Source organism: Nestor notabilis, unplaced genomic scaffold (assembly GCF_000696875.1).
Source record: "Nestor notabilis isolate BGI_N333 unplaced genomic scaffold, ASM69687v1 scaffold16971, whole genome shotgun sequence".
NCBI lineage: Eukaryota > Metazoa > Chordata > Aves > Psittaciformes > Psittacidae > Nestor > Nestor notabilis.
The window spans coordinates 1-14,838 of record NW_009913538.1 but is presented as its reverse complement, the minus strand read 5'-3'; the positions used below and the strand labels follow the sequence as shown (position 1 = coordinate 14,838).

Here is a 14,838-nt window from a genome sequence, read left to right as displayed (position 1 = left end):
AAAGAGTGGGATGAAGTTGCAGATTAGTAAGAAAGCAGTAAAAGATTTTTTTTAAATCAAGCTAGTAAAAACTAAAACATAAGCTTACTAAAATGCAAGACCAGACAACTTAAAAAATGACTCTATTAACAGCTGCTTCAATTAAGTACAGAATGAAGTGTCTTATCTGGTAAAAAAGCCCACACCACCAAGTGATAACTGATTCTATTCTTATAAGTACTATTCTTATTCTACTCACATAATTTGTTATGCTTTCATATAACTTGGAATAAAACTGACCTCATTAGGAATGTAACAGCTTATTATTACTGTATGATGTATAGAAATTACTGGTTCCTCTTTGAACTTCACATGCAATGTTTTATTTAAATGCAAGGCTTTAGTAAGTATCTAACTCACTTGGCTATGTTTTGCCGAATTTTTAGAAGTGATTCTTACACAAAAGTTGAGTAAACACATTCTTATTTCTTTTTCTTGAACATGATCTTGCAGTAAGTTAATGTTTCTTTATCTCCATTTTGTGCCATTTTCCACTTTCTTTGCAGATTACCACATACAGTATCTAAGCATAACTAAGACGATACCATTGTAAGCTTTCAACTCCAACAGTTTTCCTTCACAAAATCTACATCTGGTAAAACTACATTGTTTTGTAAAAGTGTTTATTGAAAAATATGATGTGATAAACTACTGAAAAAGCATCAAACATTCCTCTAGAGCTTATATTTAGTATTCTAGCTACACACTGAGAAAAAGCTAACAGTCAAAATACTAAGTTGGGTAAGAAATTGAGTATTTATAGTTTGCCTACTGTATAAGCATGTGAGAGATAAGATGAAATAAATGTAGGCTTTTACAGCAAATGACTGCTTTGATTAAGTACTACTGCACTAACTACAAATTCATTGTTTGGATACACTTGAACTGCAGAGATTTTGAAGCGGTTTAGTCTTACATTGAGTTTTTATGGTGCCCAGTACAACAGAGCAACACAACAGCACTAATGTAACCCTGAGTTTCTGTCAATGTACAGTTGTACTTACCACTGGAGATAAACTGACCTAAAAAATCCTCCCTAACAGACCAAACAAAATACCAACGTAAAACCCAAAAACCTTACTTCCTTTACATTTGTGATCAAAAGGACAATTTGGTGGTAGCCAGACTGACAGACACCTGAAAAATTACTAATTACCAGAAGCTAGAAAAAATTCTGCTTAATACAGTATCTATATCCTTTCAGTCCGTTCTCTTGTATTAGAAGATGCTTCCCAGTCCATGCTTAAAGGCTATCAAGCAGCACTAAGCAACCACACAGTCCCTCATTTCCTGTCTTATGGTAGAGAACGATAAGCAAAATGTATATACAGATATCTGTAGCTGGCTTCCTTGGCTATGTCTACTTACTCATTTATAGGGAAAGACAAGCCTGTTCTGCTTCTGCTTTAAGCTGACCAGGAGCTGTCTAGTTGCCACTGGAACAACACTGAGCCCAAGGTAAAAGGCCCCACTCACAAAAGAAGACACTGTTTTCCTGGAAGTCTAAAGGCCTTGCCTACGTCCCTCACACAGGTATGTGCACCTACAGGAGGAGTGTTCCATTATTATTTAGTCATATTGTAGTACATTAATGTTTTTTCCTCAGAGCAGCAGTTTGCTCTAGAAGGTGAAAAAGTCTTTATCCATAACTCACACATAGTACCAAGGGCCACACTGTGTCCCAGGAAAGCCTTTTCAGCATATTTAATTTGAAAGAATACTCTACAGAACAATAGCTCTTGTATTCTAAAGCTTAAGAAAAGCAGCCAAGGTTCCGTAGATACAAAAAGCAAGCAGTAAGATGACCTTTAGGTTCCCAAAAAGTGTAACAATGCACAGTTGATACAGCTGCTGCAGACACATCCCAACATTGAATTATGCTATTCACAATCCAGTCAGATTCGAGTGCTCTTCACCTAACTAATGAAACACAACCCAGCAAGTTTGACCTCACAGATAGCAAAGCACACATTAAATAACCCAGAAGGAAAATTAAATTCCGAGAAGAAAATAGCAGCAGTCTCAAAACAAGAAACCAAAACCCGTTATCCAACAGTTTCTGGCTTGGGTAATTAGAGATTATTGTAGCTCGAAGGTTTTTCTTTTGTTCTTTTTTGAAGTGTTTCATACCAAATTGTTCTCTTCAGGCACAACACACTCAAATCATGTTGTTCACATACTGAAATAAAGTATCTAATAAAGTTATCTGGTTTTGTATTTACATAAGTCCAAAATTCTAAATAAATAACCAGGTAGGTTTTTATTCCCTGTACATACAGTGGAAGATGTATTCCTCAACTTCCACAACAGTTCTTTTTCAGAAATGCTACATTAAGCTAGTACCCAGAAAGCAGAGGCATTCACCATTCATTTGGGCTTCACTGTTTGCTTGTAAACAAAGCCTAAAGTTTATTTATGTGAAAGCAAGACAAAGGAATTCAGTGGGGACAGGACAGGAAGGAGGAACAACACTACAGGACCAAACTAAACCCCCAACTAGGCTGAAGGCTGTTAAAACCAAAAACTATCCCCAAGAGCATCAATTCCCTATTATCAAAGTCTCAGACACAATAAGATGAAATTCCTCACCTTCACTCCCATCAGTTTCTCACTTTTTTATCTCCCCACTCTTACAAAGTGAATCAATTTTAGTTAAAAATTGTACCTATTAGTGCAATTCAAGCATGCTTGATCAAAATACTGCCAGAAGTCCAAAGCAGATTAGTTTCAACTAAAAAGGGAAAGTTGTCAGTGTTCTATCATTAAAGTAGTACAGAACCTAAATTGTCTAAGCTATTAGACTACTGTTACTTCTGTCAGTTTAATCAAAATTTGGCTTCCACTGTCTTTAACTCACCTCATTATGCCCAAGCATGGCAGCACGTACAGCGCACCACATACTGATCTCAGACCCCTGCAATAGGTAGGTACAATAGGATGAGTTGAGGACAGATTGGAAGCCTTAATTTTGAAGTAGGTTGGGCTTCTTTTTGGTTTGTGGGGTTTTTTTTTTAAATTAAAATAGTTGTAAATATCTATGTCTGTATACACACCAAATACACAAGCTTATCAAGTACCACATTAGGTGAAAAAAAAAACCAACCCAACCAGAAAAAAACCAAACAAAACCACCCAAACTATGGACAAACTTTTATGACAGCAAGATTCAGATGGGTGAAATTCAATTCCAGATTTGTAACATACAGTATCTTTTATATCTAGCTCTACCTAGTTTGACTTTAGTAAACTATGCTCTTTACTGATGGCTTGAAAGCTCTTTGGGGTTTGATTGATCACATCAAACCCCCGACAGAATATCCAAAGTTATTTATAGACTTGCATAAAGACTAAAATGAAACCTCTTTTCATTCATCTGATTTTAAGACTCCCTTCTGAAGCAGAGAAGCCACAATTCCAGTATTTGATCATTTCCGATAGCTCTTAAAATGGGGAACAGTCAAATGTCTGTACACACACAGACAACACTGCTGAAACAATGTGATGTAGTAAAATTGCAAGCTAGATAATAGTCTAAAAACAATACTTGAATACATGAAGCACCCAATATACTGATTTTAAAATTTTAAGATGGCTACAGCAAAGTACTATGGTACTCTGCATCTTTAAAAACAGATTCCAAGTAACCTAAAAATGTAAGTCAAAGCAGCTCAGTTCAGAAAGTTTCTATAAGAAAGTTTATCAGAACTTAATGAATTTCTTCAGATGAGCTAATCTTAACATGAAAAGAATTCCCCTGTAAGCCTAAGTTTATTCTGTTACACGAACACACATAAGGCTATTGCTTACAGCCCTTATTTTTTTAGATGGCCTAGCTCTCATTCCATTATCACACCAAGCACAGCAGCTTTCCATAAAACCTGCACTGAGGTTTTATTTCCTTAGTAGAGTTCTGCAGGATGAGGAAAAAAAAGAATCGCTGCAGTCAGCCATTTGTTAAAAACAAGCATCTTCCTGCTTCATGTCGACTAGACTATGGCATCTTGAAGATTCAGAAGCAGTTTTGTTAAAACACTGGTTTTGTTAAAAAAAGCTATCCAGAGAGTCCTAAAAGCTAATATGCAGGTATAAGAGACATTCAATTCTTACTACCATACAGATGTGAGAAAACAGTTCTTTTTATCATTCATATTATATATTACATGTATTATATATTGGTGTCCCTCACCACGGCAGGGGGGTCGGAACTAGATGATCTTAAGGTCCTTTCCAACCCTATTTTATGATTCTAAACCAAAAAATGTCTACTGCCCATTTCCACTCTGTTCAGTAGGCTTTCTGCATCACAGTAAACTTGAAGACAGAGTCTGGGTAAGTAACATACTACTGATTCTCCAGTGGGGGGAAAAAAAACAAACCAACCAACCCAAACCAAAGAAACACAGCAATGATGTTGATGAATGAACAGACTGGCTGTCCAAAATTAAAAGAAACAAGTGTCCAAGGATTAGCATAGAATATATTTCTATTCATACCCATTTGATTGAAATTTTAAAGCATCTATCTGACCCTATTACCCCATATTCAGCTACCAAAGTCTCTTACAGACACCTTCTCTACTCCCTGCTACTACTCGTTTAATGAGAATGGTCTTTATCCGGTCAACTCTCGTTAAACCAACTCAGAATAGTTTTCATGTTTCTTCTAACAGTATGTACAATTAGATTATTACAAGACAAAGAAAAGATATTTTTGCCCATCTTAAAAGTCACAAGGGTTTCTTACCTACTACAAACATGATCTATTAGCAGCGAGACAGAATCTAGATTGCTATCTAGTTTTGTATTGTGATATAGGCATCGGTCCCGTTGTAGTTCCACAGCTTGACGTAGCAGGTTCTGTAAACGTCTTGGAGGAAGCATCACTGACGGGGGTAGGTATGCTTTAAAAGAGTTATTGGGGGGGGTCAAAAAAAAAAGAACAAAAAAGATAGATCAAAACCAAGTTACACATAAGAGCATATTTTGATTTGCGTGTTTTTGGCAGAGAAGTCAGTAAATAAAGCTTAAAAGCTACAGGAGAAGAGTACACACAGCTTGTCGAATTTACAGCTATACATCTGGAATGAGGAGCATGAACTTGTGGAAAGCAGAGTTACAGTATATGTTGTCCTGGCCAACAAGCACCATTTACACAAGCTAACTCAAATCCTAGTATTTAACAAAATCTGTAAAATTATAAGACAACGGTATCAGCTGTGTTCATTCAAGAAATTCTCTATTAACACTGTCAAAATAAAGAATACCATGAGTTTTACAACTCTGACACATAGTATTACAAGAGCCACAAGAAAGAGAGAGGAGAAACCATAATTCATAGCAAAGTCTGAGATAACTATCAACCCTTAACAGTATCACTAGTGTTCCCACTATCATCACACAGTTTCAGCCTCTCAGTATAGCTGACGTTTATAAAACACTCCCTCTCCCCATCCCCCAAACCCACACATATGATCACCAAGTTACACTATTGCTGCATGCAGCAGAGCTAAGAAATAAGAGCTCCTATTACAAATAGTTTATCAGAGGCAGTGAAAGGTTAGATACAGAAGACCAAAGGGTAGACGCACCTAAAAGCATCCCCATCAACCAAGTAATACAAAACCAGCAACCAGCAAGTGCAGTTTAAGTCAATTCCCTGGGATTATGTCATGTAAGATGCACTGGATTTACAGAAGTGGGAATAAATTCTAAACACTTGAACATCTTACTCTGGAGTTTGTCCAAAAGTTTAGATCTGGAAGCTGTTCCTTTCCCTTCCCACTCTGCTTTTGCACGTAAGTCTTCTGCATGGCTACACATCAGATACCTGTTTAAAAAAAGCGCACACACACCAACAGACCAAGTCTTTCTGGAACCATTATTTTAAGCATGATACATATCATAACATTCTTAATGAGCTAGGAAACAGGTGAGTTAAGCTTGAGACTGATAGGAAAAAAGGCAGGGAACTAATCCACACAAACATGCATCATCTTCAGAACAAACATCTACAAATTGGTAATAAAAAGAGAAAGCAAAACACAGATTTTAGGAAAGGTAGAAATGTCTTATTATCAGGCAAGAACAAACCAGACTATATTCACCTACTTATTCAATTATAAGGTAACAGGCTAGTAATTCTCAAGCTCAGGTCACCATACATACATGTGTATTAATTTGCGTTCTAGTACTATAAAAGTAAGTCATAATCAGGTTGTTTTCAAGCATTTGAAACAGAACATTGTCTACTGAATAGTCTTCTTTACTCACCACTTTAGCGTATCTCATTATAGCTTATTAATCAACAGGGTTAACAGCTTTGATACAGTTCCGAGTCCTTACGATGCCAGGTATCAAAAGCTATAGAATTCCTTAGAAGCTTCCACTAAGAGAATTCTCAAAGTCCAAACACTTACCCACTGAGGACATGAATGCGTTCTGTGTTATATTTCAGAGGTGTCAGTTCACAGCGCAGAACTTGAAGTGCCTCCAGGACCTTGCCGTCCTCCAGGTATTCCAGGTACTTCTGCTGCAGCAGCAAAAACTTCATCCTCTGACATGACAGAAAGCAGCAGTCAGGGGAAAAAGGTTGACTGAAGTTTCAGAAAACGTTTGAGCCTAAACAGAACAGTAGAAACCATTCTACTATGCCCTTCAGAAATGCAGCTATATGTAATGTTTCATTACTCAATTTCTTTTTGTTGGGTTTTCAGTAACATTCTAGTAATGAAGTTATCCATGAATTCCCTTCCTGCCTTATGGGGCTCCAAGCATCTTCCTGCCTCATTTCTCAGATCCCCCCCTTCCCCTTGTCTCATTTTCATACTGATTCCCTTTTCAGTCACCAATCTTCAAACCCTGAATTAGACAGGCTTCCCAATATTACACTCTATCAAGAGAAGCACCCAAAAGCAGCTAATCACATATTTAAGACTGCATGACAGCACAGAACACAAAAGGCCAACTCGACATGTTCTCATACTGCTTACATAGGGAGCTGACATGGACTGTTTGCGTAGCTGCATAACATACAGCAGTAACAAACTGACACTGCCTGAGGTTTGGTTTTGTAGTTCCATGTCAAGTTGTTTTCCTTGGTGTTGTTTTCAGGATTACAGGAAAATAAAAATAGTTTCCTATATTTAGGAATTACTTCTCAGAATTAATCACTGCTATTTCATAGTGTTCCTTTCATCTTGAACAGCTTTTTGGTTGTTTTCTTTAAAAAAAAAAAAAAAAAATTAAATCAAGCTTGCTAATGTTTGTGGATAAAAGAAGAAAATCATACACTCATTTACTGTATTAAAATTAGGAGTTTCTAATACTGATTTTGTACAAACACAGTTTGGTTATTTCTGGATGAAACCAACTACCCTGTGTTTGCACACCTTCTTTACTGCTAGCAGTTATCAGAGAGAAAAGACATTTCTGGTCCACAAGACTCACTAAGTTAAAGAAGAAAATGTACATTCTTAAGACATATCAGTGAGAAACAGAATGAAGGTTAATGTAGCAAGTTACATGTGTTTTTCCAACGAATTCACCAGAAGTTCAGTGTCCTGCTTCCTTTGCTTAGGCACCTCGCTATTTTCATGCTCATATTTGGTCAATGTTTACTTAGTTTCCAACACACTGTTAGCCTCCCTAAGTAGAGGGATAATCAGGAAGTTTAAGATACTCCTATCGTACTAAAGCTTACATGAAAGTTTAAGGTCTACTATATGCAAAACCCAAAGTTTAAACATAAAGCAGCTTTAGCTTCCAGAGATGTTCTGTTCTTAGAAAGAATAACGTTTCCACATACAGTGCTATCAACTTACCACACAGCTTTGTGAAGCATAAAACATTACAGAGTAAAGATGATTTATGTTCAAACATGTCTGTAGTACTCCACTGTCCTGCGTGTGATGGGCAAACCCATATTACATTCCCTATCCAGCTCTTTCGTTCATGTGAATTTGGAATTGTTAGACCATTGCTGTACAGTTTTTCCAGGCAAGACAATATTTTTTGGTGTTCTGACATGCAGAAAACCAAAAGAAAGATATCCCAATCATTTATGGCCTCCGTGGTTGGTTTCATGCAGTAGGCCAGCAGGCCTCATGCTGTTTGCTTATACACTACCAGCAGGAGGGATAGGAGCTTCGTCTTCAAACTATGCATGTGCTCACAAGTATGCATAGAGATGCTCACATACCATATTTCACTTCTTTCAGCCACTTCACACTGATGATGAAAAAATAGTCTGATACCTCCAATTTGTAATAAAAACTATAATGTCTCCAACTCTTCCTTCTCAATTCACTGCATATAATACGTATCAAATTTATATAATCTTTCCCTTAAATGTGGCAGCTGTATCTGGATCTTATTACTCTTTGTCCCTCCCTGCTTTTAGGACTTAGCATGTTGCCAAGTTACCCAAAGAGGTACAACTTCAGTTTTGCATTAGAAAACATGATTTCGAAGAAAAGTCATTAGTGCCATGTGTGACTGGCGTATTAGGAATATAAAAGCCTCCAGAACAACATAGTACTGTATACTTTGTGCAGGAGTCTACTGTTAACATAATGGAAAATTAGACTAAAATATAAGTTTTAAATTGTAACTTATCTAAGCAAAAGATACAGACCACAGTAAAGTGTGGATAGGGAAATTAAATTGATTTTATAAACTATTGTGATGGCCTTACAGCATATGCAAGCAATGGCACAAACAGAGCCTCCTTAAGGCAAAAGCCACACTCCAGTGACATCCTATTTCAAGCCACTTTTTGTATCAGGACACTTAAGGCCTCCTACTACTTATTTTTGTGCAACTATTGACTTTGCTGACAGATTTCACTGAACAACTGAATTTTGTTTTAGTTTTCTCCCAACTACTTATAATCTCTACTAAAAGTACTGCTAACTACTTCCAATCCCACTTTCTCATGGTAGACAACACCATTTTGAATACATCACCTCTTCTAGAGCCAAAACAACTCTTCTAGAAGAGGACTGTTTACAGTATTAGCAACTGTGAAGTAAAAGCACAAATGCCGCTATTTAAGTATAATAGAACAAGCATAAAACTAATCTGACACAATACACCCACAAGAAAAACTTACTCATGCTCCATATTCTTTAGCTGCCTTCCAAAGAAGGAAAGTAAAAATCACAGTAATCCAAATTATACCATATACAATGTAACAGAAGTGTCTGGGACTTCTTGTTGTCATCTCAGTGTTTGCAATGGAAATTCAACATTGTAACACGCTTTACTACTGAACAAGTTAAATCCAGTCACCACCATTGCTTAGCTAACAGTAAAGATTCTTCATACTGTAGAACCCACAGAAGAGTCCAGTACAAGAGTTTCTTTCCACTGTACAGAGAGTATGAGAATAAAGTGTATTTGTTGTTTCTAGAAGCTATTATTTAAGTACAAGTTGAACCTCTGATGTTCCTGGACAAAACTAAGAGTTGATAGATTTACACGGGGGGATTTTTGTTTTAATGTATGTACTATTACCATTTTGATATCTTCAAACTATAGTCTTCAATTACTAACATGAATGGTTAGCACTTTACTCCACTGTCCTAACTGTTAGCAGCAAAGCCCTTGTAAAATCTTAAATTCTACAAAGTTTTGCCTGCACCATGGTTCACCAGCTCTAAATAACTGAAGGTAAAATCCTCAGCAACACATCTGTGAAAATAATAGGACAAGTATTCTATCACAATTAAGAAACTGGGTCATTTTGATCACTAGTTAGAGCAGCAAATCTTCAGAAGTTTAAAGAGTAAACGCATAACAACCTAACTTTAGAATTAGATTTTGGTATTATTTTTGACCTGCATATCTTAACAAGCTCCACAGCAGTTTTATTACTGTACTCAGAGTTCAAAATAAATAAGTAAACACTGCTGAAAGAACTCTTCTTTGAAACGAAGAGGGTAACCAAGAGACATGCTGAAATTATCAGCTGATGTTTCAAGACAAACTCAACACAGTAGCATCCTGCTGATAGACCGCAGAACTAAGACCCCAATTTTCATTACTTTGTAGTCTTTTATTACTTTTTAATCAGTGTTTTACAAGACTATCAAGCACTTAAAAGCCATCCAAAACTTGTATGTAAGATTTAATACATAAAGAGCAGAAAATATTCTGGCCTATAAAATTTAACAAGGCTTCAACCATACCAAAACCTGTCACTTAAAGAGTAATTAACTCCCTGCCCTTAACACTGTTAGCAAGAGGAGCACCATATAGGCAGGTGGAGCACTTGCTCAAACAAGATATAGATCACTTTTTTTGTTGTATTGCCTGCTGCAGGCTGCATACCTCCAGGACTGGGTGAAAGCACCACTAAAGTAAATGAAAACAAAAAGAGGACAATTTAAAAGTATTATTCTAGATGACTATAGAGGAATCATCTCCAGATTTCTTCCTAGGTTCAATTAGTTACCCAACATATATACTGTAATATGCTTCAGTAACCCTAAAGCAAGCACAACCTCGGGCTGGTTTGAAACTTGTATTTTCTAAGTGTTACTCAAAGAAAAAAATAACATGCTTGAATCAACTATAACATTTTCCTACAGATTGTCTCAAAACAGCTGTATCTTACATGCTGGAAAAGTAAACATGACTAATCACATACTATACAGCACTCAGTTGTGCTGACACAAATAGAAATAGCAGACTGCTACCCCACACCCCCCCCAACATATCAACACACAGCATCAAAAGTTTACAAATTGAGACCAGCCATTTCATGTGCAGTATTTTTCACCTGCAGAACTTACAACGCTTTGTAGAAATAAGGAAATTAAAACAGGAGTAGAATTTTCAAAATACATATGTATCTCATTCACTGATCAGACATTTCAAAAGCAGTTATATACCCTGGTTATTTTCTCCAGGTCATATTAACTATAAGGGGAAAAAAAAGAAAGAAAGAAACACAACAAAACCAAAACACAAACAAACAACAAACCACAAACCAAAAGCAAACCACCAACCACACACACACACACCCTACTTTAAATACTGTGTGTCATCTAAACTTTAGGTACCCATTCTTCTTGTATGCACACATTTTTGAAACATCTAGTCATACACTATGAGTCACAAGTCAAGAGTCAGGAAACACAAAATCTAATTTTCCATTATTTAAAGTTACCTGCAGCAGCATATCATTTGGACTTTACCTAACCAGAACATTTATCATCTTTGTTAGCTCTGACTTTATTGCACTGAGGATTACCTACAGAGGACAAAGCATCCCTCCTCACCTGTAATGATCTTTCATTAGTTTTGCAGGTGCTGACTTTACTAATACCCACCTATAATCTCAACCATGTACAAAAATGGGCGGGGAGAGAGGTGAAGACAGTGTGCACATTATAAAGCACACATGAGCTCAACTTATCTTTGCAGATCAGTATTGCCTTACTAACACACACGTAAAGACATTTAATACTGTTATCTGTTTTAAATTATATGAAGCTTATATAAATGAGAATAACTTTGAAGAGAAAATAGTTAATATTCAGTTCAGGTAAAGTTCAGTTTAAACCAAGTATTTTTATTCCACTAAGTTTTGTTCAAACAGTTAGACATCAGCATTTGAGAACAGCAGGTTTTCAGAGCCCTCCAAAACAACAAAAGGAAAATGTCCCCTTTTTCCTCAAATTACGTTCTCCAAGAAGTACAATGCTCAGTTAAACCTCAACTCCCAGACATGTAAAACAGTTTAATACTACAGAGAAACTTCATAACTTCAGAAGTTAGAAACATAAGACAATCTGCTTCAAATGACCATTCATATTCACATACAGTGGTTTCATGCTTTCAGACTCCAGAAACTACTGAAAGCTGCATGCAACATTCTAATCTACTTGATCAGTAAATCTTACCTATATCAAGTCTCAGAGAAAAGAGGAAGTGAAGTACTAGTCTAAATAAGAGGCGCTAAGCTTTGACCAAACTAATAGAACAGAACGTAAACTTCTGTCAAGTACCCTCTGATGTTGTGTTAAACATCTGTTTTTCCTACTTCACTTCCTGTTCTCTCTTTCTCTCCCTCCCCCACAAGACAGGAAATTGTCTTGACAACAAATGAATCAGCTAGAATTAGAGCTAAGCAGCCATCAGCTGATCCTTCATTGTTTACAGTTACACACACTTCAAAAAGCCTTGCTACTGCTTTCTTCCGAAGTGACCATAGTTGTTCTAACTTCGTTTTGTTAAAATAAACGTTTAAACACAACAGAGCAAGCCATTTGAAGAGCTAACCCTAACCATTCTATGATTCTAAGTAAAGACTTCCATCTCTAGATAGAAAAATCAAACCAAGACACACTTGGCTCAAAGTAACTGAAACTGTACCACCACATGTTGTAATCAAGTCACAGGACCTACTATTCTTTCATATCTAGGGTCAACTTAAAAAAAGCCAGACAAAGAAAAACTAAATAAAATCCGAAACAGCACTACAAATGTATTTGCTCTTCAGAAGCCATCTGGAAAAGCAACAGTATTGCTCATGTTCTATAGCAGCCTCTATCTTCTTGTAACGTGCTATTACAATGCCAACTCTATTGGTGTTACTGCATTTCATTTCTAAACTTCCCTCAAGAAAACCTAACCCCCTCAAAGAAAGAGATTGTGAGAAGTATTTCAAGTTTGAAATTAGTATTCAAGATAGGCAGTTTCTGCAGAAACTCACCTACTTTAGGGCCGTTACAGGATATTTTATCAGCTAAGTACATTTAACAAAGTTTAAACATTCAGTACACCAAATATTAGCCTCGATGCTTTTGGGCTTCCTATCTCACATTCTAAAAACGAATTAAAAAGTTCAGATTAGTATGACATTTGAGATAGCATGCAAGCTGCTTCAAGTCAACAAAAAAAAAAAAAAGAAAACAAGAGCTACGGACAACCAACTCCATAGCGAAAGATTACACCACTACAATTAGTCCAACTATACAGCTCTGAAAGAGTTCAAGTGTGCCTCTTACCACAATTGCATGCGGAGAATGCACTAAGGCCTTAAGTTCATTCAGGTCGTTCTCAGCCTGCAGAAATCGGCATAAGAAAGAAAAAAGTATATAAGGAAGGTGGATTTTGAATTCTCTCACAGATACTATAAATTTAAACAGTGGTTAATACAGTCCTATAAGCCCTACGTTACCTTATCCCATTCTCCTTCCATGACATGATTGCGGAATTTGGTAGCAGAAGGATGTTCTAAACGACATCCTGACTCTTGCATGAGGAGATCAACAGTCTGGCTGCAGGAGAGATACAGTGTAAAAAAACCTGACCAGTTTTACCCTCACAAATATACCGCCTGCTATGACAACAGTTAACCATATTTAAAAGCAGCTTTAATAAAGTAAGAATACTATGACCAGATCCAGATGCTTATCCAAAAAGACTACCTCAGTTGCCTGAGACATGTAAACGGCTACCTATATCTAAAGCAAGATGTCAATGAGCTTGAAAGCTTCGCTGAAGTACCATAAAGTATGTGACTTACCAGCCACCAAAAACAGCCATCCCTGCACAGAAGATAAACTTCATGAAGGAAGATTAAGACTAGAAACCTGTTAGCTACACTGTACTACCCCCTGCCTCCCTCCCTCCTTCCCTCCAGCCCCCCATAAAAGAACGCAGAATGCTACTACATCTGTAATAGGTCTAACTTTTCCTTCTCCACCACGTATTAAAAGACTGGCTCCTTAAAATAAAATAAAACAAAGTCATGAACCTATAGCCCTCCCCCTTTTACACTAAAAATAGCTTATTTACTGTGGTGTCGTCTACGAACAGTCACGAGTTGTCTGCTGCTGTAAACTTGCCTCTTGTGTCAGAGGCAATTTATTTTATGTGCTAAGTTCTTTATTATTGACCCATTCCACAGTGTTTTGGAGACTTCTTTTGTGGTAGCTACGTGAAGACTTTAGAGGGCTTCTCTAGCCTCCTTCCAAAATTATGACGTGCTGGCTTTAGCTTTACTCACAAAGTGAGTGTTGTGATTAAAATCTTAGACATCCCCTACTCCACTGGGAAATTATTTTTCCTATTCTGATTTTAAGGAAGAGCCAACACCACTCTTTTCTCATCTACAGATAAGACTGTTATCAAAAACATGTGTCCAGCACAAACCTTCAGAGGCCTTCGCCATTTACAAAGGGAGGAAGGTTTTCAGAGTGAAACCAAACAGCTTATTTAAGTGGCAGTTTAGTTTGTGCTTGCTTCCTCCAAGCGGACAAGCCGAATCTTGGAGCTCATCTGCAAATAGTCACCCCCCCACCCCCGCCCAGCTCGGACTCCATTATGTTTACCAGATAACTTCTCCCCCACTAACACATTTGTATTGATCAACCCTTATCGGTGTGCAACTCGACTTCCATATTGCTATCCCTGGCAAAAGAAACTCCCAGCCTGTCTCTTCGCAGACACCGAGCTGACCGGCACAGGCTTGGAAAACACATTCCTGGCTCCATGTTGGGGTTATTTTGTGTGCGGGCCTGCCCCACCGCTCCGCCTCGCACCCAGGCGCTGCTCTCTCCTCCTTAGGCACTACCAGGCTGCGACGGGGCAGGTTTTGCCACTAATCCCCACACGGAGGTCTCCAGATACTATATTTTATATCCTCCCTCTCCCCCCGCCCCAGCTCCCCGCTTCGGGCAGCCCATCCTCCGCGGGGACCACAGGCCTCCTGCGGCACTCTCCCCGCGGACAGAGGAGAAAGACGGCGGGGCGTGTGTACGGGGCCACCCCCGACCCCACGGAGCCCTTC

At 37.7% G+C, this 14,838-nt stretch overlaps 1 protein-coding gene across 1 annotated transcript in view; it reads right to left on the bottom strand.

Moving 5' to 3' along the window:
- The window catches only part of WDR26 (WD repeat domain 26), a 24,495-nt gene extending 10,879 nt beyond the window's left edge, over positions 1-13,616 (bottom strand). Inside the window, 7 exon segments of the mRNA XM_010023251.1 lie at positions 2,896-2,953; positions 4,783-4,939; positions 5,768-5,865; positions 6,455-6,591; positions 13,052-13,108; positions 13,225-13,324; positions 13,573-13,616. Of these exon segments, the coding sequence (XP_010021553.1) occupies positions 2,896-2,953; positions 4,783-4,939; positions 5,768-5,865; positions 6,455-6,591; positions 13,052-13,108; positions 13,225-13,324; positions 13,573-13,616 (651 nt within the window).
- Positions 13,617-14,838: the final 1,222 nt, after the last annotated feature.